This window comes from Esox lucius, chromosome 25 (genome assembly GCF_011004845.1).
Source record: "Esox lucius isolate fEsoLuc1 chromosome 25, fEsoLuc1.pri, whole genome shotgun sequence".
Lineage (NCBI taxonomy): Eukaryota > Metazoa > Chordata > Actinopteri > Esociformes > Esocidae > Esox > Esox lucius.
The window spans coordinates 21,640,576-21,667,380 of record NC_047593.1 but is presented as its reverse complement, the minus strand read 5'-3'; the positions used below and the strand labels follow the sequence as shown (position 1 = coordinate 21,667,380).

Here is a 26,805-nt window from a genome sequence, read left to right as displayed (position 1 = left end):
GAGTCAGAGGGGTTAGTGAAAGAGCGGCCAGAGAGTCAGAGGGGTTAGAGAAAGAGCAGCCAGAGAGTCCGAGGGGTTAGTGAAAGAGCGGCCAGAGAGTCCGAGGGGTTAGTGAAAGAGCGGCCAGAGAGTCAGAGGGGTTAGTGAAAGAGCGGCCAGAGAGTCCGAGGGGTTAGTGAAAGAGCGGCCAGAGAGTCAGAGGGGTTAGTGAAAGAGCAGCCTTATGATGAGCTCCAGAGAGAGTGACCCTGAAATGGTGTTTTGGTCAAATAGCAGAGAACAGCCCCTTTTCAACAGGAATTCCAGAGAAAGAAAACCAAATGCAGAGATAGAGAGTAGAGAGGCATTAACAGCAGCAATTGTGAGGTCAACAGTAAAAGAACTGACAAACAAACAGTGTTACATATTTATATTAACAAAAACATCTAAGGCTAATCTTTTAATCAGTTCACAATAACAGACCATTCCCAATGTCGAAGTGCCCAGGTCCTCTTCAACATGCTTCAACGTAGCATTCCAACTTTAAACAACGAGCGACAGGTCTTTTAAAAACCTTGGGAAACAACATTTGTTTTAAAAACTACTCAAATATTACAGGGAAAATGAGAGCTTTATAAATTTATTCATGGAACCATTCATGTCAGCCTTTATCCTTGTTCTGCCTGAGTGAAACCATCTGTTGCGTTTCATAATGCTGCATTAGCCAGGGAGAAGCCCCTTTCACAGGAGCTGACAATCATCGATCTGCTCCAGAGAGGAGCTGTGAGAGTCAATAAACTAAACCTGAAGAGGGACAGTAAGCAACCTGGATGTAATGTCCGTTTTAAAGGCGTGGGTTGAGATTAACATCAGACCGTGGGCCAAATTCAACACAGTAGTTCAACTCTTAAAAATACTCCCAAATACCTGCAGTGTGTTTCATTTAGCTTGTCAGGCACACAGGAACCAATAGAAAGGTGCAAACTCTGAAAGCCAGGCAGACCAAATCAAGCGCATCTCGAGTATTTGAAACATTTCCGGGACTCAGACTTGAAGACTACATCAGCACTTGAATGTCCGGTAGTCAGCTGAGCTGAATTCCAGGGTTCTCAGTTGTAGGCTCCGGCATATTCAGTAATCTAGAACCGGTTTCAGGGTGGCATTCGTTGAGCAGGTGCTGTTAGTAGCCGCGGTGATAACGGGCCTTCTCTTCGGCGGAATCTTGAGTGTTCCGTTGCGCTCTTTGACCTTGTACTCCAGCGTGCTGTGAGGTATCCCATAAACCACTTGGGCCTTGGACACGCTCATCCTGCCCCCCATCACCATGGCTATGGCCTCCTCCAGCAGGTCGTGGTCATACTGTCGGTAACGCCCCCGTTTCTTCCTGGGCTGCTTGTTTTCCCCGCCGCGCTCCGCCCCTTCCTCTGGATCATCCAACGAGGAGCTGCGGCGGTGGGTGGGGTAGCGGGGCGGGAGGTCAGGCAGGTCGAGGGAGGGCAAGAGGGCACGGTGGAGTTTCAGCAGAGAGGAAGAGGAGCTAACAGCTCTGGGAGCAGCGGTGGTGGAGCCCTCATGTGCAGGGTGGAGGAGGTGCACCGCCTCATCCAGACCACAGGAATCAGGGAGAGGGGGAGGGAGGGTCGGTCTGGAGGAGGCGGAGCTGGATCTGACCTGGGGGATACGGAGGGGGACGGAGGAGGGAGGGCTTGTGGGGGGAAGGAGGTGGAGCTCCTCCCTGAGCTGGGGGAGAGAGAGAGACAACGCCATCTGCAGGCCACGCTGGGTCAGGCAGGATGAAGAGGAGGAAGAATGAAGCAAGAGCATCTCTCCCATTTTCCCCCTCTCTCCCAGCTCCGCCCTCTCTCCCAGCTCCGCCCTCTCTCCCAGCTCCGCCCTCTCTGCCCGCTCCGCCCAGGACACCACCCTCTGCAGCATCAGCCGTGCCTCTCCACCACGTGCCGTCAACACCATCTCCTGTGAGGGGACCTCCTCCCCCTGAAACAGTGCCAGGACCTCCAGCTGTGAGCGCAGGGTCTCCTGGGGAATGCCATAGAGCAGAGCGGCTCGGTTCTCCTCCAGACAGCCAGACCTCACGTCCCTCAGAGCCTTGGACAGCAGAGCGTCAGACAGCTCATCACTCCGCTCAGCATGGCACTCTGTCTGGGACGCCCTGCCTGCAGCCCAGCGCTGCTCCTGCTGCCTCCTAGTGGGGGGGAGGACCAAACACCATCGTCAGGAAGGGGGGCGGGGTGGGGGTGAGACGAGAGGGCCGACTCCTTTATGTCTTGTGTAGGTAACATCACTGCCACTCATCAAGGCTCTGACACCTGTGACATCTTTGAGTGACATCATCTGTGACGTCATTTCTGTGTGTCATATGAAGAGAGGTCTTTGGTTACGGGGTGTTTGTCCACGGGGTCATTAGGAACAGGCGGCATTCCAACTGGACCCCCTCTTACAGTGTGACTGTATTTTGTGTGACACAGTTTTTTCTGTGTGATAAAGTTTGAGTAGCTGAGGTTACAGGAAGAAGCCAGACGTCTGTGTCTGCGGCCTGTTTCTCTCTCAGTACAGTCAGTAAACACTCCCAGCTCTCTCAGAAGTCAGTCAAGGCTGTCGGCAACCTGAGTTAAAACATGGTTCCAGTGTTGCACAGTCCCTCAGTGGAACTGCTGACGTGACATTACAACATTCTGTGACGTTACCGCTTAACAAGTTATAAAAGAGTCAACCCCTTCAGATAGCAGCATGCACAAACACACGCACGCACACACACGCTCACACATACCAATAAACATTTAAAGGAATTGATATTTAGATGCTCTATGTATAAAACAGATTATCCAGACAAAGTGGCACACACATAGAACCAGACTGACTGTCTGCAGAGATTCAGTTACAGCACTGTAGCGCCGCGCTAGCTAGCACTGTAGCGCCGCGCTAGCTAGCACTGTAGCGCCGCGCTAGCTAGCACTGTAGCGCCGCGCTAGCTAGCACTGTAGCGCCGCGCTAGCTAGCACTGTAGCGCCGCGCTAGCTAGCACTGTAGCGCCGCGCTAGCTAGCACTGTAGCGCCGCGCTAGCTAGCACTGTAGCGCCGCGCTAGCTAGCACTGTAGCGCCGCGCTACCTAGCACTGTAGCGCCGCGCTAGCTAGTCTCTAATTTATTGCAATTATTCAGCACATAGTAATAAAGAAACATGTGTTTTTCAGACTTTCTGAACAGAATGAGTGTGCATATTGGGACAGAGTTCCAGACCAATGAGAGCAAAGACACTTACCCTGAGGCTTGACTGATTGGAGATGAGGTTGCTGAGCTGGCAGGGTTTCTCCTGGACAGGTCCAACACACCGTCCACTGTGGGAGAGGAGTCACATCTTTACTCAGGCGTTTCTGAGGCTATCCCATTGGGTTAACCCAACTACATGGTCTTGGTTCCATGTAGTATTGTCGATTTCTCTATACCTGGTTCCTCCTGGTTTTCCTGGTTCCGTGTAACAGTGAGGTCCAGAGGCGTTTCGAGGTCAGAGCGCTGGGAGCCAGTGGTAGAGGAGGTGGTGAGGTGTGTCTTGGAGGCGTACTCTATAGCAAACTGTGTGACCATTCTCCTCATCAGCTCCTGGGCTACCTGTGGGATGTTAGCGTCCCCGCTGACCTCCAGCTCTGGAACATACCGACAGACGGACCATCAAAAACATATCCTACAACGGATGTGGGATTTCTGGATCCAATATCGATTGTAACAATGACATACACTCACCTAAAGGATTATTAGGAACACCTGTTCAATTTCTCATTAATGCAATTATCTAATCAACCAATCACATGGCAGTTGCTTCAATGCATTTAGGGGTGTGGTCCTGGTCAAGACAATCTCATGAACTCCAAACTGAATGTCAGAATGGGAAAGAAAGGGGATTTAAGCAATTTTGAGCGTGGCATGGTTGTTGGTGCCAGATGGGCCGGTCTGAGTATTTCACAATCTGCTCAGTTACTGGGATTTTCACGCACAACCATTTCTAGGGTTTACAAAGAATGGTGTGAAAAGGGAAAAACATCCAGTATGCGGCAGTCCTGTGGGCGAAAATGCCTTGTTGATGCTAGAGGTCAGAGGAGAATGGGCCGACTGATTCAAGCTGACAGAAGAGCAACTTTGACTGAAATAACCACTCGTTACAACCGAGGTATGCAGCAAAGCATTTGTGAAGCCACAACACCCACAACCTTGAGGCGGATGGGCTACAACAGCAGAAGACCCCACCGGGTACCACTCATCTCCACTAAAAATAGCAAAAAGAGGCTACAAGTTGCACGAGCTCACCAAAATTGGACAGTTGAAGACTAAGAATGTTGCCTGGTCTGATGAGTCTCGATTTCTGTTGAGACATTCAGATGGTAGAGTCAGAATTTGGCGTAAACAGAATGAGAACATGGATCCATCATGCCTTGTTACCACTGTGCAGGCTGGTGGTGGTGGTGTAATGGTGTGGGGGATGTTTTCTTGGCACACTTTAGGCCCCTTAGTGCCAATTGGGCATGGTTTAAATGCCATGGCCTACCTGAGCATTGTTTCTGACCATGTCCATCCCTTTATGACCACCATGTAAACATCCTCTGATGGCTACTTCCAGCAGGATAATGCACCATGTCACAAAGCTCGAATCATTTCAAATTGGTTTCTTGAACATGACAATGAGTTCACTGTACTGAAATGGCCCCCACAGTCACCAGATCTCAACCCAATAGAGCATCTTTGGGATGTGGTGGAACGGGAGCTTCGTAGCCTGGATGTGCATCCCACAAATCTCCATCAACTGCAAGATGCTATCCTATCAATATGGGCCAACATTTCTAAAGAATGCTTTCAGCACCTTGTTGAATCAATGCCACGTAGAATTAAGGCAGTTCTGAAGGCAAAAGGGGGTCAAACAGTATTAGCATGGTGTTCCTAATAATCCTTTAGGTGAGTGTATTATGACATCTGCTGATGTCTGTCTGTGACTGTGAATATGATGTATTACCACAAGTGCCTTTGCATTGAATGCTGGCAACTTTAAGCAACACCAATAAGTATCCACAGCATGGTTTCAATCCTGACAATGTGCAGTATGCAGAGAACCCTTACTGCAATTTGTCAAACAGACGTTTTAAGTTTTAAGCTAACTAGGCTCCTTCATGGCCTGACTGACAGATCTGAGCCAAATTTTGTAAACAGTGCATAGTTCAGAAAACAAAATAAGCCCACCAATATCATAGGTCTAGACAGTGATGCTGTAATCTCTGTATGAAGAATGACTGTTCAATTGTAACACACAAGTTAAACAGAATGCCAGCTAAGCTAAACAGCAAAGTTTCAAGACAGATAACGCTAGCTAAGCGCACTACATTTTCTGTAAGGGTGGAATAATTGTAAATCACAATCATTTATTGATGCAATTCACCGGGCATTTCACTTCAGAAGTACTGCAATAATGACTGCCTTATCTAATTAATTGTGTAAATGATTAATGTTGTACACTAATATTGGCCAGTCTTTTAAAACACTGCCTACATACATTTATTTTTACAATTTCCATTCCACCCATTTATATTTTCTGTAGAAATGTACTGTTTTAGTTCTGTCAGGGGGCAGGCCTTACCCTTCTCTTGGAACACAGAATGAAGGAATCTGTGAGCTGAAAGGCTGCTTTCTGAGAGGGGAGGAGCCTGGGAGGGCATGTCGTCAGAGGGGGAGGTGGCCACCGGGACATGATCCTGTTAGAGAAAGAAGAACGTCACTAATCAAATCAAGCTATATTTGTGTAAAATCACTAATACATTCTAAGCCAACAACCTACACCAGTGACAACATCCCCAAAGCAGAACCTGACAAAGCAAGCTAAATTCACATGTATCTTTGTTAAGCTGGTTTTGGTTACCTTCAAGTTCTAGTGTAACAAGAAACCAGGCAAGCCTAGTTCAGCTGGCCCACAATAGAATGTATTGCCCTCTTGTGATTCGAACCCGGGACGCCCACGTGAAAGGCTGTGTCGCTAACCACTACACCACAAAGCTGTACGTTCGATGGGTATAGCGTCTTGTGTCTATCCTAAACAAATCCTATTTTGTCACTGGCTGTTTTAACAGCTAATTGGCCATTCGTGAATGATATTTACACAGTTAACTGACTAAGGTTTCTTATGAAGTTTACCTCCACTACAAATACCATCTATGAACTGTATGGCATTTGCAACTGGCAATTTTAACAGTGTATTAGCCAGTAACAGGCTTTACCAGTATCTACTAACTTACTGGAATAGTCATGGGAATTGAGCAATTGCTAGTGAGTCTGACGAAGATATTTCATTTCATGGCATAAGAACATACTTTTTTCTTTTATTCGTGAATGACATTGATAAACTATCAATAAAGGTGATGATAACTAACTTTTTCATCAAGTGAAACGATGAGAGAATCGTGGAAATAAAATGAATAAAATGTTGTTGCTCAATAGATTCGAAGTAAGGTCTTCTTCCACGTGTCTTCAACCACTACGACATGACATTACACATTTCACCAGTCGCTTAACACCATTGAGTATTATGTTAAACTGAATAACGTTTCTTAAGTTCACCTCCACCACAAATAGCGTCTATGAACTGTTAGCTTTTGCCACTGGCCGTTTGAACAGCTTATTAGCCATTAATAGGCTAACTAGTATCTACTCACGTCCTAGGAATAATCATAAGAATTGAGCAATTGCAGGCGAGATTGAAGATGAACTTTTCCATGCAAGAAACAGTCAGAATATAACCGTATACAGTTTTAGTTAAGGCCTACTATAACCTAACTACTGTTTGTATTAGCCAGCAAATGTCTTTGTCTATCCCGACCGAAAATGCATGCACGGATGCTTCGAAAATCCACCAGAAACCGTCGCAATATAACCATAAACTGTTTTATTTCAGGCTTCCTATAATGGAGATACTGAAGGTTTTAGTCAGCATTCATTAGAAATACACAGCATTCATTAGAAATACACTAACTCTTAACTGGTGGCTGGGTCACTTTACTCAGGGTGAGTTACTAAATATGCTTTGGAGCAGGTTAGTTCTAAAGGATATGTTGCCATAGAAATCTACCTAGGTAACGAGCTAACGTATTCAGTTACTTTTCTACATTTGCTATGTGGCAACACTGTTTTTACGGAACGTGTGCATATTAGATCTTTACAGACACAATTTCAGCATCAACACGAGTGTTGCAAGTAAACAGAGACAAAGTGTGAGTAAATCTGTGTACTCAACTTACACTGATCAGAAGATTGCAGAAGGAACAAGTTGCCTCTAGAGACCAGTCATCCATCTCCTCTGGTTCACAGTCTGGGAACACAAAAGCATGTCACAATTATAGGATCTGGGGGCACATGTCTACTCACACAATAACACACCATGTGTATGGGCTACAGATCACCAACACAAACATTTACAACATAAACACACAATGAATGCATGCATTGTATATACTTAACACACAAACTGCCACTCACCGTTAAATGTGTTCAGGTCTCTGAGCAGAAAAGGGCCATACACACCCTCCAGAATGCTCTCGAACCCTGCACAACAGAACACACGTTCAGCACAAACACACAAGGCCTGACCAAGATGGTGTTTTTGAGTCTAACTGATTATAGGGAAGCCAAACAAAACAATTAAAAATATTAATTAAAAATAAAAAGAACATTTGACCGGTCTGACCACCTACACTGCTCAACTGGGGACATATTCCTGCTGACAGATTTATTTATTTAGGATTTTATAACATATCTATTCCTACTGACAGATTTTATTTTATTATTTAGGATTTAATATCATCTATGCCTGCTGACAGAATCCTTTCTGCCCAGGCATATGAACAGAGGAAGTGATCCCAGGAAGAAACCTTTCATTTTGATTTCAGAAGTTGTGTGGCGTAGGTGATGGGCGAAAACGTTTTGCCCCCCCCATAAACAGTTCAACCACATGGGCAGAAATGTTAATATTTTAATAAATATAAACTGGAACAGGCATTTAGTTTACTATGTTATTGACAATTGAACAGGACTAAACAATATGCATTTTCAGCGGTCCGGATGTATTCCCCTTAACATGAATTAAAAGCCTTTAAGTATTGGTTCAAAGGCTCTACAATTCATGTTTTATGGTCCAGATCTATTAATTTACACAGTTTTGTAGAAATAAACACAAATGAACAGTGGCTTTGACTACTATCATAGAAAATGAGGTCATTTTGTAAGTGGTTCTGAAACAAAATGTTTGTGGGAAACTATGAAGTCTTATCAAGTTTCCTCTCAAGGTCAAGAAAGAAGGGTTATTCTGTTCTTATGTCAACAACACAGAGGCAATGGTTAAGTTCATCATCTGTAGGTTTAGCCAAATATGGTCTGGCTGTCTATGTAAACTATACTGGAGCTATAGTTGGATTCCTATAACCAATTATAGCAATGTATAAGTAGATATAAACACATGTATATATAGCCTAATCCGTAGGAAATGTGCATTTCTCTCTTGCGTGTTCACTAGCCTACTGCAAAGATCGCAAGTCAGTAGGCTATCGTCAACCTAAACTTTGCAGCCGACAGAAAAGATGAACAAACAATTAAAATTTCTCATTGCAAACCATAGACAATAGCATATAAGAGGCGCAAACAGAGCGGAAATTGCAGGCGCGGTTCGAAATGGCTGTTATTTCAAACAGAGCATATTTCAAACTAATCGGTTAACCGGTTTCAACCAGCTAATGAGGCTTGGCGGTCGGTCAAGAACATTTTTAGTTTTGGCCATAGTGGAAGGGGGCCAGACTATGTACAAATGAATGACGTTAACAAAACAAATGAAGCGATAGGCTACTGGTTATAAAACATGTACCTAGGATGCACATTTTACAATCAAAGGGAGTACATTTGTATTGTCGCCAATGGCGACCTTGGCAGAAATTTCACTCGCAAATAAATATATTTGACCATTTTAGTCGCAGTTTGGAGCCCTGCCAGTTGAACATTAGTAATGACAAGTATTGCTTCTGAACCCCTGCCTCTCCCGACATCTGTCAACAAATAAAATCCTTTAATAGGAGTAGGCATGTGGGGATACTTCAGTGGAATACAGACAGTAATACCCGTGTTAGGCTGATACTGATTAACCAGTGTGACTCTCTGTGTCACTGTACAGACCACATAAATACCTGGATGAACCAAAATTGGCTACAATAAAACCAAGACAAAACTGAGATTGTGCCTGGCAACAAACAGACAATCAATATTAGTAAAGAGCTGTATTCTCTGGAAAACCAGGTAGCAAGTACGTAATCTTGGTGTTCTGACTCAGACCTCATGTTCATCAGTCAAATCAAAGCGGTCACCAAAACAACATTCTATAAGCTTAAAATGATAGCCAGAATCAAGGGCTTGGTGTCCCAAAAAGACCAAGAGAAGCTCATCCATGCTTTTATCTCTAGTAGGGTTGACTACTGTAATGGCCTCAACTGGATTCCCCAAAAGCTCATTCAGAATGCTGCTGCTAGAATGTTAACCAGGACCAGGAGAACAGAGCACATCACTCCTGTTCTTAAATCTTTGCATTGGCTTCCAGTCAGTTACAGAACAGATTTCAAAGTGGTGCTTTTAGTTCATAAATCTCTGAATGGATAAGGACCCAAATACATTTCTGATATGTTTGAAGAATATAAACCGAGCAGGGCTCTTAGATCCATGAACACAGGTCAGCTAGTAGAGCCCAGAGTCCAAACTAAACATGGAGAAGCTGCATTTAGCACTTATGCTGCACACAACTGGAATAAACTACCAGAAGATCTTAGACGTGCCCCAAACGTATACATGTTTTAATCCAGGTTAAAAACATCTATTTTCATGCGCCTATGACTGAGCACTTAAACCTAACCACACTAGCCTTACAGCTTTTATATTTTCTTATTATGATGTTGCCTCCCTTGTTTTATTATTAAGGTGGTTAGAGTCCCCCTTGTTTTATTATTAAGGTGGTTAGAGTCCCCCTTGTTTTATTATTAAGGTGGTTAGAGTCCCCCTTGTTTTATTATTAAGGTGGTTAGAGTCCCCCTTGTTTTATTATTAAGGTGGTTAGAGTCCCCCTTGTTTTATTATTAAGGTGGTTAGAGTCCCCCTTGTTTTATTATTAAGGTGGTTAGAGTCCCCCTTGTTTTATTATTAAGGTTGTTAGAGTCACCCTTGTTTTATTATTAGGTGGTTAGAGTCCCACTTGTTTTATTGGTTTTTATTATAGTATTTGTTTTTATTCTACTGTCTTTTGACATTTTTCTTTGTAAAGCACATTGAATGCATGAATTTTGCTGCAGAAATAAACGTACTTGCTTGTTTAGACCTTTATAGCCAGAGACCCAGCCCATCTCTAACCACCTAGTCTTTCTGTGACCTAATCTGTCAGCCGTTGACCAAAATGAAGACTAAAGCCATCTTACAAAAGTAATCCTCATAACTCAAAACCCATCTCTCAAGCCCAGGACCCATTGTGGGTCCCAAACTGGACCCTCATATATACACCTTCCCAAAGCAAGCTTAATCTGTGATATTGCAGTTAAGATTGACAAGAAATATGTAACGTTGCTTAGTAAAATGCTTTGTTGTGTTTTCGTTTTTGTGAAATTATGGTAACAAATCATCCTCTCGGTTTGGCAGATTTATCCATCAGACAGTGGCTGGTGAACGAAAACAGTTACTTTTAGGCCCAGCTCCCAAACCATAGTGGAACAAAGCCAGCTGGGCATACACCAGTTAAAATCTGTTGGCTGCGCCGCTTAACTGCAGCCTGGGCATGCCACAGCTCAACCTACACCGCCACAGCAAAACATTTTCTGTTTTGGCGAAAGTGCGAGTCGGCAGTGAGAGTTCAGTTTACAGACACGCCGTTGCCAGGCAACCTTGGTTTGGAGTGAAGAGATCACTATGACGACAGAAAACAGGCGCATCGCTTGGCTCCCCGCTAATGTCAGCAGCTGTTACTGAATGAAGCCTGGGAAAAATGAATAAATAGCGAAAACAGCACCCAATCTCATGTAGCGACGGGGCGCCAGTTTACAGTAGTTGACGTTCCCCGATATTAGGAATGAGTTTACTGCAGTTTTTTCGCCAGGCCGTGTAAGCGGTGCAGGCCAGGAGCGAATGTCTCTTACTGAGTGAGCTCAGCGATTGAGCCACAACCCCATCATATGTAGTGGTTAGAGACATGGACTTCCACGCGGACGACCAGCGCCTTCGACAGAACAAAGTATGGATTAGGATTTGTTCAGATTATTAAAAAAACTCACTGCCTTCAAGCTTCAGTAGCCATGTTATAAAGTAAGCCTAAGATAAATAACTGTCTATGGATATATTGCGACTATTTCTAGTGGATTTTTCAAGCGCGCGTGCATGCACTTGGGGGTGATATGGATCACAGCCCCTTGCACAGTAAAACAGAATGAATACAGAGGCACGACTACAGGTGAAGGAGCCGATCACATGAGTTTAAGGAAGACAACTTCAAATGCTGTATTGTGAACAAACTGTCCAAAACTCCTCCCTCCCCACCTGAGCCCCTCTTTAAGTGCTTGGTACCAAACGTATAGTGGAAACAGAAAAGTCTAGAGCCAACAGAATAAAATAAATCGGTGTAGCCCTGGAAAAGCAGGGTAAAGCACCAATGGAAACGCTACAGAAGAGGTTTTTTGTACAACAGGCCAAACGTTAAGGCCAGCAATACAACAGTGACACAACAACGTGTTGCTGCTGCATGTGCGCATGTGGATCAGCAGATTAACAAGATTATCTTCACTTAACTGTTATGGTTACACAGGCGTTTCTTCCAAGAAACAATGTAAGTTGCAAAAGATCCCATTCTGAGCATGCGCACTTTTCACAGACCGAGGCATGCATGTCAGTTTCACAATAAAACCTGCTAGGATTCTCTAAGCCCAGAAAAGCTGATATGGGAAGCCTAGGAGGGAGATTTACATGGACTAAAAGTGGTTCCGCGGTTGCCTTCACGAGCACTGATCTGATCTTTAAATGGCATCTACAGGCTTGTTGAATTTAGCCTCTGTTTGCTCTATTGTTCTGCCGCTTTGGCCGCTTAATTTTTTTAAATGTAATCTTCATAGGTACCAAGCAGTTTCACATACATCCTCGTTTGGGGTGGGGGGTGGGTGAGGGTCAGTAAATCCCAAAAGAGACCCTCTGTCCTCCACTCGCAAAGCTGAGGGAGCAAATGTGATCAGGGCTGTGGGGGCTAATTAGAGCCTCTAATGGCCGTTTCCAGTGAGTCTGCAATTCAATACGCTATGGCGCTCTGTTTCCCGGGAGGTTTCTGTGGGGCAACTAATTAAATATGCAACTCAAAAAGCAGTTGAAAAAACATTGCCTGTGGCGGTCAGGAGTCGAGCCAGGTATCAGCATTAGTCAAAGATCAACATCCTGCTTTCAAAGTCTGACTCATTCTAGATCAGTAGACAGACACAGCCTCCATTCCCGCTCACAATAATCCCAAACTCTGTCCATGACATCCCCAAATATTCCAGAATGATTACATGCTGTTACCAAAACCAATGTCTCCTCAGCGATAAAAAACACCTAGATTAAACAAGCGGACATTCGTCCCCCACTGAGCCCTGGGAGAATTATTTTATAGCTAGTAGATCCAGAAGATATTATCGGCCTACACAAACATGCACACTCTCAGATATGGCCGGTACCGTACCCCACATCAAATGCGTGACATGGAGCCATAACCCACTAACAGTTAAAATCACTAATCCATGACCAACTAAAATATTATAATCAGATTAGACTATTTAAAATTAATATGCGCAAAATTATCCTTGTCCATGTTCCTAACCGAAAACAAAAGCTCTTCGCATTTTCCAGAATGGTCATTATACATATTAAACACATACTACTACATATTCAGTGATGTGGGCGGGACTACATGCATATTAGCCGATCCATATTAAACACATACTACTACATATTCAGTGATAAGGGAGGGACTACATGCATATCAGCCGATCCATATTAAACACATACTACTACATATTCAGTGATAAGGGAGGGACTACATGCATATCAGCCGATCCATATTAAACACATACTACTACATATTCAGTGATTAGGGAGGGACTACATGCATATCAGCCGATCCATATTAAACACATACTACTACATATTCAGTGATAAGGGAGGGACTACATGCATATCAGCCGATCCATATTAAACACATACTACTACATATTCAGTGATAAGGGAGGGACTACATGCATATCAGCCGATCCATATTAAAGACATACTACTACATATTCAGTGATTAGGGAGGGACTACAGGCATATTAGCCGATCCATATTAAAGACTACATGGGTAGTCTACATGGGTCTGAAACCTTTGTCCTGCAGAGTGCCAACTGACAAATTATCCAACAATCTCTACTGATAACTGCCAGTTGTGATTTTCATATGTGCATGTCTGACTGCCTGCCTGGCTAAACCAAACAGAAGCACAGTCAATATGACAGAGGACAACTCCTATAAATCAGGCCTACCGCTCTGCATGGCATCAGGCCTACCGCTCTGCATGGCATCAGGCCTACCGCTCTGCATGGCATCAGGCCTACCGCTCTGCATGGCATCAGGCCTACCGCTCTGCATGGCATCAGGCCTACCGCTCTGCATGGCATCAGGCCTACCGCTCTGCATGGCATCAGGCCTACCGCTCTGCATGGCATCAGGCTCATGGGCCAACATTAAAGATGCTGAATCCGGTTCAGCCTTTGGAAGACAGGAGTAGATTTGTCTTTTCCGGACTACTCTGTAATTTCAACCATTGGGGTTTTGTGTATTTTATCTCAAGGCCTTGTAAAGATCTTTTTTAACACTAACGTTATTTTGATGCAGCCAATTGGCAAGCCGTGAAACTGCCTTCAGTCATTACGTTTGTGTCTTATATACAGTACACCTACCTGGGTTTTGTCTCCCAAAGAAACTGTTGGTTGTGATTCATGGACGATATTATTTTGATCAGGATTAAACAAGACCTTGCAACAACTGCTAAATGTGGAATTCACATTCCTATCAAATGTGACTTCAAACAATTGCATGTTGTTAATACCACAATTTGAGATGACAATGGCTAAGAAAATCAACTCAAGCCACCAAACTAATGAAGAAAGCCACCTTGACAATACCTATCATTAAATGTTCAGCAACTTATTTCCTACATAGATCGTTGAACACTGCTTTGCTGAAAAAGGAATCTGAAAAGGAATCACCAAAAGCCCCTGAAAAACAACATAACAGGGTGTTATGGAAATCGCTAAAAGTGTAGTCTTGTGTAGAGGTAAAATACAACTATTTATATCCAGTTTTGTATTAGATGAACTCACTGTAGCCATCAATTGTGTACCTTACTGATAAATGCTTGTTCATGAATATACAAATGTAGCATATGTAACCCAATAAAGTTTTAATAGCAGTGTGGTCTAAATTGGCCATCAATCTCTCTTAACGGACATTCAGTTAAAAATGAACTATTGCAACCGTTGGTACCCTAACCTATGTGGAACCTACAAGTAAGAGTTAGACCACATTCTACATGCCTCTGTCAAAAACCGATTCATTGCTCAATAATGTGGGCGGATTCAATATTTTTATCTACACTGTCCCAAGAAACACATCCTGATCAGACCGGTGCAATTCTGACAGACTTCACAGCAACAACAAAAAAAAGCTACAGCAAATACAGCATAAGGAATCATATTTTACATACAGATAACCTTTTTTGGTAGAGCTATAGAACTGGGTCATATGGGGGAAATAATATATCACTATATATATATATATATATATATATATATATATATATATATATATATATATATTAAGTTTAAAACTCTACATTAAACAGTATTTTGCACAGCTATCACATACCAAAGTGAACTCTGCTGTATAATCTAATTAAATCAACTGATTATGATTATATTACTATCAGGGTTTTTTATATTCAGGAAAACTCACAAGAAACATGAAATAAAAGAACATGAAGAAAAACACTACACTGCCACTTAATGCACACAGTATTAATCCTACTATCACATGCTCATCAAGTATATTCCATTTCCTTTCATGGATTTAATTGCACATCAATGTGTGTATTAGGTCCCTGTTGCACTACGCCAGAGTACAATACTGAGTATGTCAATTGACTGAACTACTTTATTACAATACCGACTTGTAAAAAACTGCGAAAATCTGCCAAGCAAATCATTATACTTTAAATATTAATAATCACAGAGCTGTTGTCAGCCAATGCAATAACTGTCATTCCATTCAATAATGAAAATATCGAATTATGGGGCTACTTGCATCTTCACTTGTATGTAAATATACTAATATATAGTCGAGAAGAGGTAAACTATACCCCCTAAATATCAAATCACAATGCCCCAGGGAGGTGAAAGGGAAATTACCGTGTAGGTGCCGTTTTTCGGATGGAACACAGAACAAATGTTTTGCCCCCGGCATTTGTTGTTAAAAGAATGGATGTTAATTAACATCAGCGTCCCGGCTACAATTCCATCATGGTCACCTAATCACACCTGTTTTTCTGGTCATATTCACTTCTCACCTCAAAATCAATATAGTGTCCACTCAGGTGGTGCTGCACATTGATGGTGGACGGGGTGATTTTCTCCTTTGCTATGTCAAGTGACTTGATTTCTTCAGTTGGTGGAAAGGTTCTACATTAATCCAAATAATTAATATTAAACTCTCCTGAACCTGGGTTGGGTACGATTTACATAGACTAACTTGATCAAAAGATACCGTCGCAGACTGATGTTGAAGAACCAGTGACAGTGTCAAAGCATATTTCTACGTCTGCTAGCTATCATTAGCAAGTTAGCTTTTTCAAATTGTTGGCACTGACCGACCTTTCGGTTAAAAATATCCTCAACTTAGCTATGATAAACGTTACACCCACCATTACACAACCGAGTCCATACAGAACCCGAAAAAGAGAAACGATAAAGCAAATGAGACATAACACCATTGTTAGGGAAATGGTACAAATCACTGTTGTCACTTTTATATCATTGAGCAGCTAACTTAACATCACAGAGCGTTAGAAAACAAGATCATCGGGATAAAGTCCTGTTTTCCTAACGTTAACTACTAACTACGGTTACCATGCTATTTGATTAACAACATATTTACTAGTTAGGTAGCCAGTATATCAAACGTTGAGATGGCTATTAATAAATAACAAACACACGAAAGCTGGTAGCTGCTGGAAGTCATGCATTCGATTCCCGTGGGTGTACTGGACATTCACTGGAACAGCCGAGACAGGACAAAGAAAATGGAGCCAACCGAAATGGACATGCTAACTAGCTAGCTACAGTACCTGCAATTAGCCAGCTGGCTAAACTGCCCATTTGATGCCATTGACGGTCAAGCTAGGTAGCTAGTTAGTTTGCACGGTAACTAGCATTAATTGCTACAGCTAAACTGGGGTAGCAAACTAGCTAACGACTGTTAGCCCGGTTGCAGCGCAAAGACCGTTCAAGTTCACAATCTCGCTTGGCATTTGAGATGGAATCCCATCAAATCCTTCCATTAAGTGATGCATTGTTTCTTACCCACGCAGTGTATTAGTTTGTTCCGCCAGGAATCGAGTTCCCGCCGTAATCCTTTCCTTTCTACCGAGCATTTAGAGCTGCGGCACTGAGCAGCCATTCTGCCTCCTCCTTCCCCCCTACTCTAGCTCGATCTCGGCGTGACGTAACCAGAAGCGTATACCCTCATTCACCATGTAGGAAACTCGTTGTTTTGGTATAAATGCAGGTGAACGCCGGTCCAACTCATGCATACATTCTAGGCAACTCGAGTTGATATTACATTCACGTGATGTCAGTCTGAAATTATTGTTAGCTATTAATAATTGCTATCTCAACGGTAAGTATACAGAGTACCTTACTAGTTCATATCCTAACCAGGACAGTTACTGTAGTTGGTTTGTTAAACGTTGGGAAAATAGGATTTTCTCCCCATGCAACTGTTTTTTTTTGTATCCGTGACGTTACGTTAGCTGCGAAAGTATGATAACCGTGATTTGTATGTCTAACCAACTACGGTTTAACACCGTCAGAGTTCCCTGAAGACCAACTTATTCAGAAGAACGACCAATCGGTTCAGGCGCATAGTTTCTAACCTTACGCCACCAGACTGCTGAACATCCGTTGCCTACGGGCCTAGACCAATTCGAGTGGACTGGGCACACAAACTCGATCACACAGACGATTGCATATGTGCATACTAAATCATACATGTGTGAATATGTATGTGCACACCACGATTACTGGCGATAATAATTGTATTGCTGTTTTTATATAATTTCTGCTAGTTATATATTTCTGCATACTTTACTTTGCCTTCTATTTTCATGATTTTATAACATTGCTGTAACAGTTGTGTAACTAATAACGGATCCTCATAGCCTACGTTTCACAGGGCCTCTTAGCCAAAATGTAAAACGTAACGTAGCCTCAGACAAGCGCTCACTGTGAGATGTTACAACAACCCTTTGTACAAATGTACCGGGGTTCGACATGCTAGCTCTTGTCAACATGTGTCCCACGATTACAAATGTGCTAAAAATAATTTCCCCGCTTGTCCCACTAAAATCAATTGAAATAGTTACATTTCCATCCTGACCATGTTTTTCGTAACCGGAAAGCCAAATCGCGTTGATCGTTTACTTTTCCCTCCCCACCTGAGCCCCTCAAGTTCTTTGCTTAAAGGGAAAATTCAACACCGGGATGTTTTTCAGTCTCTCTACGTCATTATGAGTGATTAGAGATATTTGAAACGTAGTAATGCAACACAGAAATGTGGAATGTTCGAAATGTTGCTACAGGAATGTTCAGCCAGTAATGTGATTGGTTGATTGAGTTGACACACTTTATCTCTCTTTGTGAAGACTACTTCCTGACGCAGTCAAATTGTGTGCCACTCTCGAAGGTACGCTGTTCAAAACTGGGGCGGTACTAGTTTTTACAGATTCTCTGCTCTTCACTCTAGTCTTTTTGAGATTGTGGAATGAATCTCTATCAATTCTGGATATTACGGTTTTCTTACAACCAGGAAATATAAATGTTTGTATTGGTGTCACATTAGGAAATTCACAATTCTGATAGGACATCATGAAATGTTAATAACATTCATGGACGTATAGATAAATCAGCGGTGACATTTGCCATTGTGTTACATTTTCTGTAATCCCTAATAACACCGCTAGGGGGCAACGTAGAGCTTGCTCTCTTTCTGTGTTGACCCAAGCCGTCTAAATCGGATAGTTTCCCATTAAAATAATAGTTTGTCTGGAGGTTATGGGATGGTTTTGTTGTCCTACACGCATTCAACAGAAAACGTGACCATGTTTGTAATGCGTTCCTCACACCCGTCCCAACCTATTTCCCACCACGCCTAAATACCCCATAAGAATTTTTGTGTTTTATGCTCGAGGCAGGTTATCTCGCACATGTAATAATTTATTTAAACACTAGGGGGCATAATATACCTGTGTGTTCCGTAACCAAAATCAGATATTTTTTACACTAATAGATCAACTGTCTAAATTGTTATTGTGTTAAGGTAGTGGTTGTGGAATGTAATAAGATGCGATATACTTTATAGTAAAACCACTTCAATGTTAATGAGCTTTCTCTTTTGTTCAATAATATAAAAAATGCATGACCAAAAGCCTGAATCAGACATAAATTCAGAGGGAAGGAAAATTTGAGTATTCGTATATTTGAATGATAAATAAAAAAGATTGACAGAGACTGAAACAGACAGAGACAGAGAGCGAGAGAGTGAGACAGAGAGAGAGAGACAGTCAGAGAGAGAGTGAGACAGGCAGAGATGGGAGAGAGAGAGAGACAGGGAGAGTGAGAGACAGACAGACAGAGGGTGAGAGAGGGAGGGAGAGACAGAGAGGGGGAGAGAGAGACATATGGACAGAGAGACAGATACAGACAGTGGGAGGGAGCTTGAAAGAGACAGCAACTGTCAGGTCTCCAGCTGGAATGCGTTGTCACGGTGACTTAGAGCGCCGTCGTCGTGGAGATGGTGATGAAAGGCGGCGGCCTGGTGAAGGGCATTCTGGGCCGGAGCGTGACCAACAGCACACAGACTCAGACACAAAGACACACACACACACATACTGATATACACACACACTCATGTAAACACACACAGCACCCCCTACTCAGCCCGAGGGACAGAGGCGTTTATAGTGGGTCAAAGCTGTGTGTGTGTGTGTCTGTGTGTAACTGAGTGAGTGTGAACAGTAGCCTCCACTGATATGAAGTGTGTGTGTGTCCGTGTGTTATGGCGTGAGTGTGAACAGTAGCCTCCACTGATATGAAGTGTGTGTGTGTGTGTGTGTCCGTGTGTTATGGCATGAGTGTGAACAGTAGCCTCCACTGATATGAGGTGTTTGTGTGTGCAGGATATTAGCACCAAGGTGGTGAAACCCCTGAGACCAGCTACTTCCCACAACTAATTCTAACCTCTGCTCCACCAGCATATCACAATATTAATACTGCTAAGTTCTAACATTGACTACTACTACATCTGCCACTACTAAGTACCAATTACTACAACCGCTAATGCTACCACTACTGAGTACCTACTACCGCTACAACTACTGCTACTACCACTACTAGGATCGGATGGGTTCAGAACCCAGTTTAATATTTACATCTGTCCAGTAGGATCTGAAAGGTTCAGAACCCAGTTTAATTTTTACATCTGTCCAGTAGGATCTGATGGGTTCAGAACCTCCCAGTTTAATATGTACACCTGTCTAGTAGGATCTGATGGGTTCAGAACCCAGTTTAATATTTACATCTGTCCAGTAGGATCTGAAAGGTTCAGAACCCAGTTTAATGTTTACATCTGTTCAGTAGGATCTGATGGGTTCAGAACCCCCCAGTTTAATATTTACATCTGTCTAGTAGGATCTGATAGGTTCAGAACCCAGTTTATTATTTACATCTGTCCAGTAGGATCTGATGGGTTCAGAACCCAGTTTAATTTTTACATCTGTCCAGTAGGATCTGATGGGTTCAGAACCCAGTTTAATATTTACATCTGTCCAGTAGGATCTGATGGGTTCAGAACCCAGTTTAATTTTTACATCTGTCCAGTAGGATCTGATGGGTTCAGAACCTCCCAGTTTAATATGTACATCTGTCTAGTAGGATCTGATGGGTTCAGAACCCAGTTTAATATTTACATCTGTCCAGTAGGATCTGAAAGGTTCAGAACCCAGTTTAACGTTTGCATCTGTTCAGTAGGATCTGATGGGTTCAGAACCCCCCAGTTTAATATTTACATCTGTCTAGTAGGATCTGATAGGTTCAGAACCCCCCAGGTTAATATGTACATCTTTCCAGTAGGATCTGACGGGTTCAGAACCCCACAGTTTAATATTTACATCTGTCCAGTAGGATCTGATGGGTTCAGAACCCAGTTTAATATTTACATCTGTCCAGTAGGATCTGATGGGTTCAGAACCCAGTTTAATTTTTACATCTGTCCAGTAGGATCTGATGGGTTCAGAACCTCCCAGTTTAATATGTACATCTGTCTAGTAGGATCTGATGGGTTCAGAACCCAGTTTAATATTTACATCTGTCCAGTAGGATCTGAAAGGTTCAGAACCCAGTTTAATGTTTGCATCTGTTCAGTAGGATCTGATGGGTTCAGAACCCCCCAGTTTAATATTTACATCTGTCTAGTAGGATCTGATAGGTTCAGAACCCCCCAGGTTAATATGTACATCTTTCCAGTAGGATCTGACGGGTTCAGAACCCCACAGTTTAATATTTACATCTGTCCAGTAGGATCTGATGGGTTCAGAACCCAGTTTAATATTTACATCTGTCCAGTAGGATCTGATGGGTTCAGAACCCAGTTTAATTTTTACATCTGTCCAGTAGGATCTGATGGGTTCAGAACCTCCCAGTTTAATATGTACATCTGTCTAGTAGGATCTGATGGGTTCAGAACCCAGTTTAATATTTACATCTGTCCAGTAGGATCTGAAAGGTTCAGAACCCAGTTTAATGTTTGCATCTGTTCAGTAGGATCTGATGGGTTCAGAACCCCCCAGTTTAATATTTACATCTGTCTAGTAGGATCTGATAGGTTCAGAACCCCCCAGGTTAATATGTACATCTTTCCAGTAGTATCTGACGGGTTCAGAACCCCACAGTTTAATATTTACATCTGTCCAGTAGGATCTGATGTGTTCAGAACCCCCCAGTTTGTGCCTCTGGAGCTGCATCACATGGCTGCATGAAAATAATATCAGAAAAGAGGAAGGAATTTGGATGCAAGAGAAAATGAATATGGCAATGATTATAGTTAGCAGTCAGTTAGGTGATTTCCCTCTGTGTGCGTGCGCTGAGGACCAGTGTTGATGTTGGATAGTGGTCCCAGTGTTTCTACAGTGAATAGAAGAACACATTCTGGTTATTGTACTGTTGTTTTTGAGCTGAAATAAGACAAAGCATCACATCAGTTGATGAGTGTGTAGAGAACAACAGTGGTGAGTTAGTGGGGTGTGTGTGAATCTGCATATGTAGAGAACAACCGTGCTGTTTAAGGAAACCTTTCATAACTGCATTCTCTGACCAGCTGGTTTTAACTGACCAACACCATATGTTCTCCTCCCACTTTCCCTCTCTGTCTGCCTGTCTCTTGTTCTGCGTCTCTCTGTCTCTCTCTCCCTCTGAGAGACGAGCGCCTGGGGGTCTCCTACTGTTTGAAGGGGTGAAGGTGAACTCATAACGGGTGGGGGGGGGGCCGTAGAGGTGGAGGAGGTCAGTTTGGATGGGGGTGCATGGGGCCACCATTCACCCTGGGGCTACAAGTGGGGAAAAGATTGGAGAGGCCCAAACTAAAAACACACCCAAGGTCAAGTGCACTCCCTTGCTTTGCACAGAGAGACTTCTGTGTGTGTGTGTGTGTGTCTGTGTGTGTGTGTGTGTGTGTGTGGGGTAAATCACACACGGTAATAAATACTGTATCTCATACCCTGTTGCTCTCCCTCTTTCACTTCATTTTTTCCTCTCTTTTCTGTTTCTTTAATTCTCTCTCTCTCCCTCTCCCCCTTCTTGCTTTATTTGCTTGAGGCTCTAGTAATCTCTGTTTCTGTTTCTAAGTCTTCATCATGAAAGACAGCCGGAATACCGTCGTCATCATTCGGGAACACTGAGGTCAACATGATTAGTGTTGACTTTGTCAATCATAGAGATGGACAGAGGACTCTCTTTAGGTGTAGTTATGGTGTGTGTGAGCCTGGGCAGCTACATTGATCTCCATTTTCCAATTCTCATGGGCACATGGGTAATGTTCATGCAACTGAAATGTCACATTGGATCACTTGGATTCATGTTCTGTATTTTGAGCATTTTATCACAATTTCCTTAACTACCAGTGCAGACACTGGCATTACCGAAACAGTGTACCAAGGAAAAAATATTAATAATAAGCAAAAAGCTTTAGTTAAACATAATATTGAAAATCAGAACATTTCAATTGAATTTGATATTACTGTAATACATAACCTATTTAGAATATTCTTTGTTGGTCCTAATCACTTATGATCATTTATATGTTAACATGTTTAGATAAAGAATAAAAGTCACTACAAACTTAAGTATGGGTCTTTGTAAAGAATGTAATTTTTCTAATATTTTTAAAATAACTGCGCATTATGTAGTATTGCAATAGGAATGAGTAGTTTGCCTTTAAAACAACATTTCAGGTAAAATTGATGTTTGACACATGGATATTTGATGTATTTTACATTGAATGGGATCTTGTGATGCGATCTATTAAATGTAATTATTGAACTTCATACTTCTAATCAGAAAAAGGACTAATTCTGCCAATCTTAGGAAGAAAATAAACACTGTTATACTATTGTGATGGGGACTAGGGTCAGTCCATCCTCTCTCACTCCCTAGCTTTACGGTGCTATATTATTGTCCCTAGCTTTACGGTGCTATATTATTGTCCCTAGCTTTACGGTGATATATTATTGTCCCTAGCTTTACGGTGCTATATTATTGTCCCTAGCTTTACGGTGATATATTATTGTCTCTAGCTTTACGGTGCTATATTATTGTGATGGGGACTAGGCTAAGTCTATCCTGTCTCAGTCTCTAGCTTTACGGTGCTATATTATTATGATGGGGACTAGGCTAAGTCTATCCTGTCTCAGTCCCTAGCTTTACGGTGCTATATTATTATGATGGGGACTAGGCTAAGTCTGTCCTGTTTCAGTCTCTAGCTTTACGGTGCTATATTATTGTGATGGGGACTAGGCTAAGTCTATCCTGTCTCAGTCTCTAGCTTTACGGTGCTATATTATTGTGATGGGGACTAGGCTAAGTCTGTCCTGTGTCAGTCTCTAGCTTTACAGTGCTATATTATTGTGACAGGGGTTAGGGTCAGGCTGAATTTTATTTGGAGGTATCTTTCTGGATCCTAGGAATGCTCTCTAATCTTCCTGGTGTCCTGTTGGACCTTTGGAGGACCAGAGCCCTCGGACCTCCTCAGGACTACCAGGCCCAACGACTCACAGCTGTCCCCGTCCAAAGTCCACCAGGTTCTGTTGCTGACTTTGATTCTGTCTGAAGATTCTGGGCACATCCCACCTGCATTTCTTGACCCGCTTGTCTTCTGATCACACATAAACATTGATGTGGCACAAAAACGTGATGTACTCGTTTCATCTTCACTCAGTCTGGCCCCGCTCCTGGTTGCTCCCTAAACTTTGAACCTACTAGGTTGTTGAGGGTCTAGCTTGTCGAGTTTGAGTTATCCAGTGTTTATCTCTGGGAGGTCTTGGTGTTTGAAATACGTGTGTGTGTGTGTTTGTGTGTGTCATGATTGGTTGAATCTGGAGATCCTACATGTTTTACCTTATCTGTGAGAATTCCCAGATCTCTTCCCACACACCCTGATTTACAGAACTCCAATATTTTCTGGTCCGTTTCATGTTTTTTTAATGATAGTGCAGTTAAATAGTAGTTTGAAATGTAAAGCTGTCTGTGTTTATGTAGCACTCGTAAATCTGTAAGTGTGTGCGTGTATGTGCCTGTGTGTGTGTATTCCTGTGTGTGTGTTTGTGTGTGTGTGTGTAGGGTGAATCAAATCTGAGCATCTTGTTTCTAAGACAACAATTGCCTTGCCTGTCACGTCCTCTCCCTTGTCTTCTCTGTCCTCTCCTTTGTCTTCTCTGTCCTCTCCTTTGTCTTCTCTGTCCTCTCCTTTGTCTTCTCTGTCCTCTCCCTTGTCTTCTATGTCCTCTCCCTTGTCTTCTATGTCCTCTCCCTTGTCTTCTCTGTCCTCTCCCTTGTCTTCTCTGTCCTCTCCCTTGTCTTCTATGTCCTCTCCTGTGTTTTCTCTGTCCTCTCCCTTGTCTTCTCTGTCCTCTCCTGTGTTTTCTATGTCCTCTCCCTTGTCTTCTCTGTCCTCTCCTGTGTTTTCTATGTCCTCTCCCTTGTCTTCTCTGTCCTCTCCTGTGTTTTCTATGTCCTCTCCCTTGTCTTCTCTGTCCTCTCCTGTGTTTTCTATGTCCTCTCCCTTGTCTTCTCTGTCCTTTTCTATATCTTCTATGTCCTCTCCCTTGTTGTCTGTGTCCTCTTCTAGGTCTTCTGTCCTCTTCTGTCTGCTATATCATCTCCTATGTCTTCTATGTCCTCTTGTATGGTCCCTGTTGATAGTGATGATGCTTCAGAACACTCTGTTAACTTTTGAAGATGAATATAGTTTGAGAGCGACAGAGTCGCTTTCTCTGTTGAACTTTACACCCCAGTAGTACTTTGCTGTATGTAGTAACTGTCAGAAAGGGTAAAAAAGTTAGGTAAAGAATCACTTGACACTGAGAGTATGTATGGTTTTATTGTGAAGAGGACCACACACACACACACACACACACACACATACATCACATACATAAATACATACAGGCATACTTCCCCTGACATTCTGGAAGTCAGGGGAAGACAGGATGGCATGTGTGTGGGTGTGTTTGTGTTTGTGTGTGTCATTGGAGTGAGTTTCAAGGTGTGTGTGTCATTGGAGTGAGTTTCAAGGTGTGTGTGTCATTGGAGTGAGTTTCAAGGTGTGTGTGTCATTGGAGTGAGTTTCAAGGTGTGTGTGTCATTGGAGTGAGTTTCAAGGTGTGTGTGTCATTGGAGTGAGTTTCAGTGTGTGTTAACATATTAAACAGACATAAGGGGACTCTCTCTACTTTCTGAGATTGTTCCTATACTGGGTGTGTGTTTGTCCATGGATGTAGATGTGTGTGTCCATGGATTTAGATGTGTGTGTGTGTGTCCATGGATGTGGGTGTGTGTGTGTCCGTGGGTGTGTGTGTGTGTCTGTGGATATGCGTGTGTGCGTGTGTCCGTGGATATGCGTGTGTGTGTGTGTGTCCGTGGTTGTGGGTCTGTGTCCATGGATGTGTGTGTGTGTGTCTGTGGTTGTGGGTAGTTATGGCCATACAAGGCTTCATTACTGTTCTTCTAGCAGCAGGATGTTATGCTAGCAGCTCTAACTCAGATTTTATTTTCAGAATAAAAGCCATCATTGAAATATATTAGGCAAAATAGTTGACTATCTAGTCTGTACATTTTATATTTATTATCCGTTACAATATTATTCTTGTGTTTTCATTTTTACAGACTAGATTGTTAACTATACTGCCTTATAAATTTCAATGATGGCTTTTATTGTGATGAAGAAAATCTGAGTGCTGCCAGCATAATATCTTGCTGCTAAAATAACACTAATGAAGCCTTGTTTGGCTAGATGTGGGTGTGTGTTTTGTCCGTGGATGTGCCCGTGTGTTTTGTCCGTGGATGTGTGTTTGTCCATGGATGTGGGTGTGTGTTAATGTATAAGATGGCAGATCTGTTCCATGACTCCAGAGTTGGCCAGATCTTTTCTGCGACTTGGTAGCAATGAAGAAATCAGCTTATATGTGCACATGTGTAAGACTGTGCGTTTCATTTCAATGTTTGTGTTTTTGTGTCTTGTAGGTGTGTTTGTGTATGTAGGTTTGTGGTCAAGGAAGAGTGGGTAGACATTAATCTATACCTGTTTGAACCAGTCACATTGCAGTAACCCACGGTTATTGGCTAATCCAACAGAATGGGAGGTGTGGCAGGTTCTCATTTACAGTATCATCTATTTTAGTCTTGTGGTTTAGGAATTTAGTTTAGGTTTAAATTCAGGATTACGTTTTGCAAGAGGTTAAAGAACTGCTTACTAGGGATATGAGTGACTTCTGAATGACTACACTGTTAACTGTTACAGAAACAATTATTAAACAAATTGCATGAAAACATAAAAATATACTATGTTTTATGTTTAGGGTCAGGTTAAGAGTTTTGGTTGGTTAAATGTGTGTGTGGGTTAGTCTGCTAGCAGAGTAGGTCATTCTCTCTTCTCATCAGGTCGTAATTCGGGGTGGGGGAGAGATTCAGAAAAAACTGTCCTGAGACAGTAAACACACACACACACACACACACACACACACATGGTTTCACTGATAATCCATCTGGATCCATTCTAAATATCATCTGCATAGTTTGGATGTGACTTAGAGAGATGGGAGAGATGGGAGAGATGGGAGGGAGGGAGCGATGGGAGGGAGGGAGAGATGGGAGGGAGGGAGAGATGGGA

General features: G+C 42.7%; 1 protein-coding gene across 3 annotated transcripts in view; it reads right to left on the bottom strand.

Annotated features, from left to right (window-relative positions):
• Positions 1-16,962, bottom strand: part of lcorl (ligand dependent nuclear receptor corepressor-like) — a 30,419-nt gene extending 13,457 nt beyond the window's left edge. The window contains exons 1-6 of one of the 3 annotated variants that reach the window (XM_029118185.2): positions 16,674-16,962; positions 7,507-7,572; positions 7,269-7,339; positions 5,618-5,732; positions 3,444-3,641; positions 3,260-3,335 (exon numbers count right to left, since the gene is read on the bottom strand). In XM_029118185.2, coding sequence (XP_028974018.2) covers positions 3,260-3,335; positions 3,444-3,641; positions 5,618-5,732; positions 7,269-7,339; positions 7,507-7,572; positions 16,674-16,770 — 623 coding nt within the window. In that variant the 5' untranslated portion in view covers positions 16,771-16,962. Of the gene's footprint in view, positions 1-3,259; positions 3,336-3,443; positions 3,642-5,617; positions 5,733-7,268; positions 7,340-7,506; positions 7,573-15,503; positions 15,577-15,661; positions 15,761-16,673 lie in introns of those variants that run through there. The other 2 variants (XM_029118187.2, XM_029118186.2) reach the window with 2 other exon arrangements.
• Positions 16,963-26,805: the final 9,843 nt, after the last annotated feature.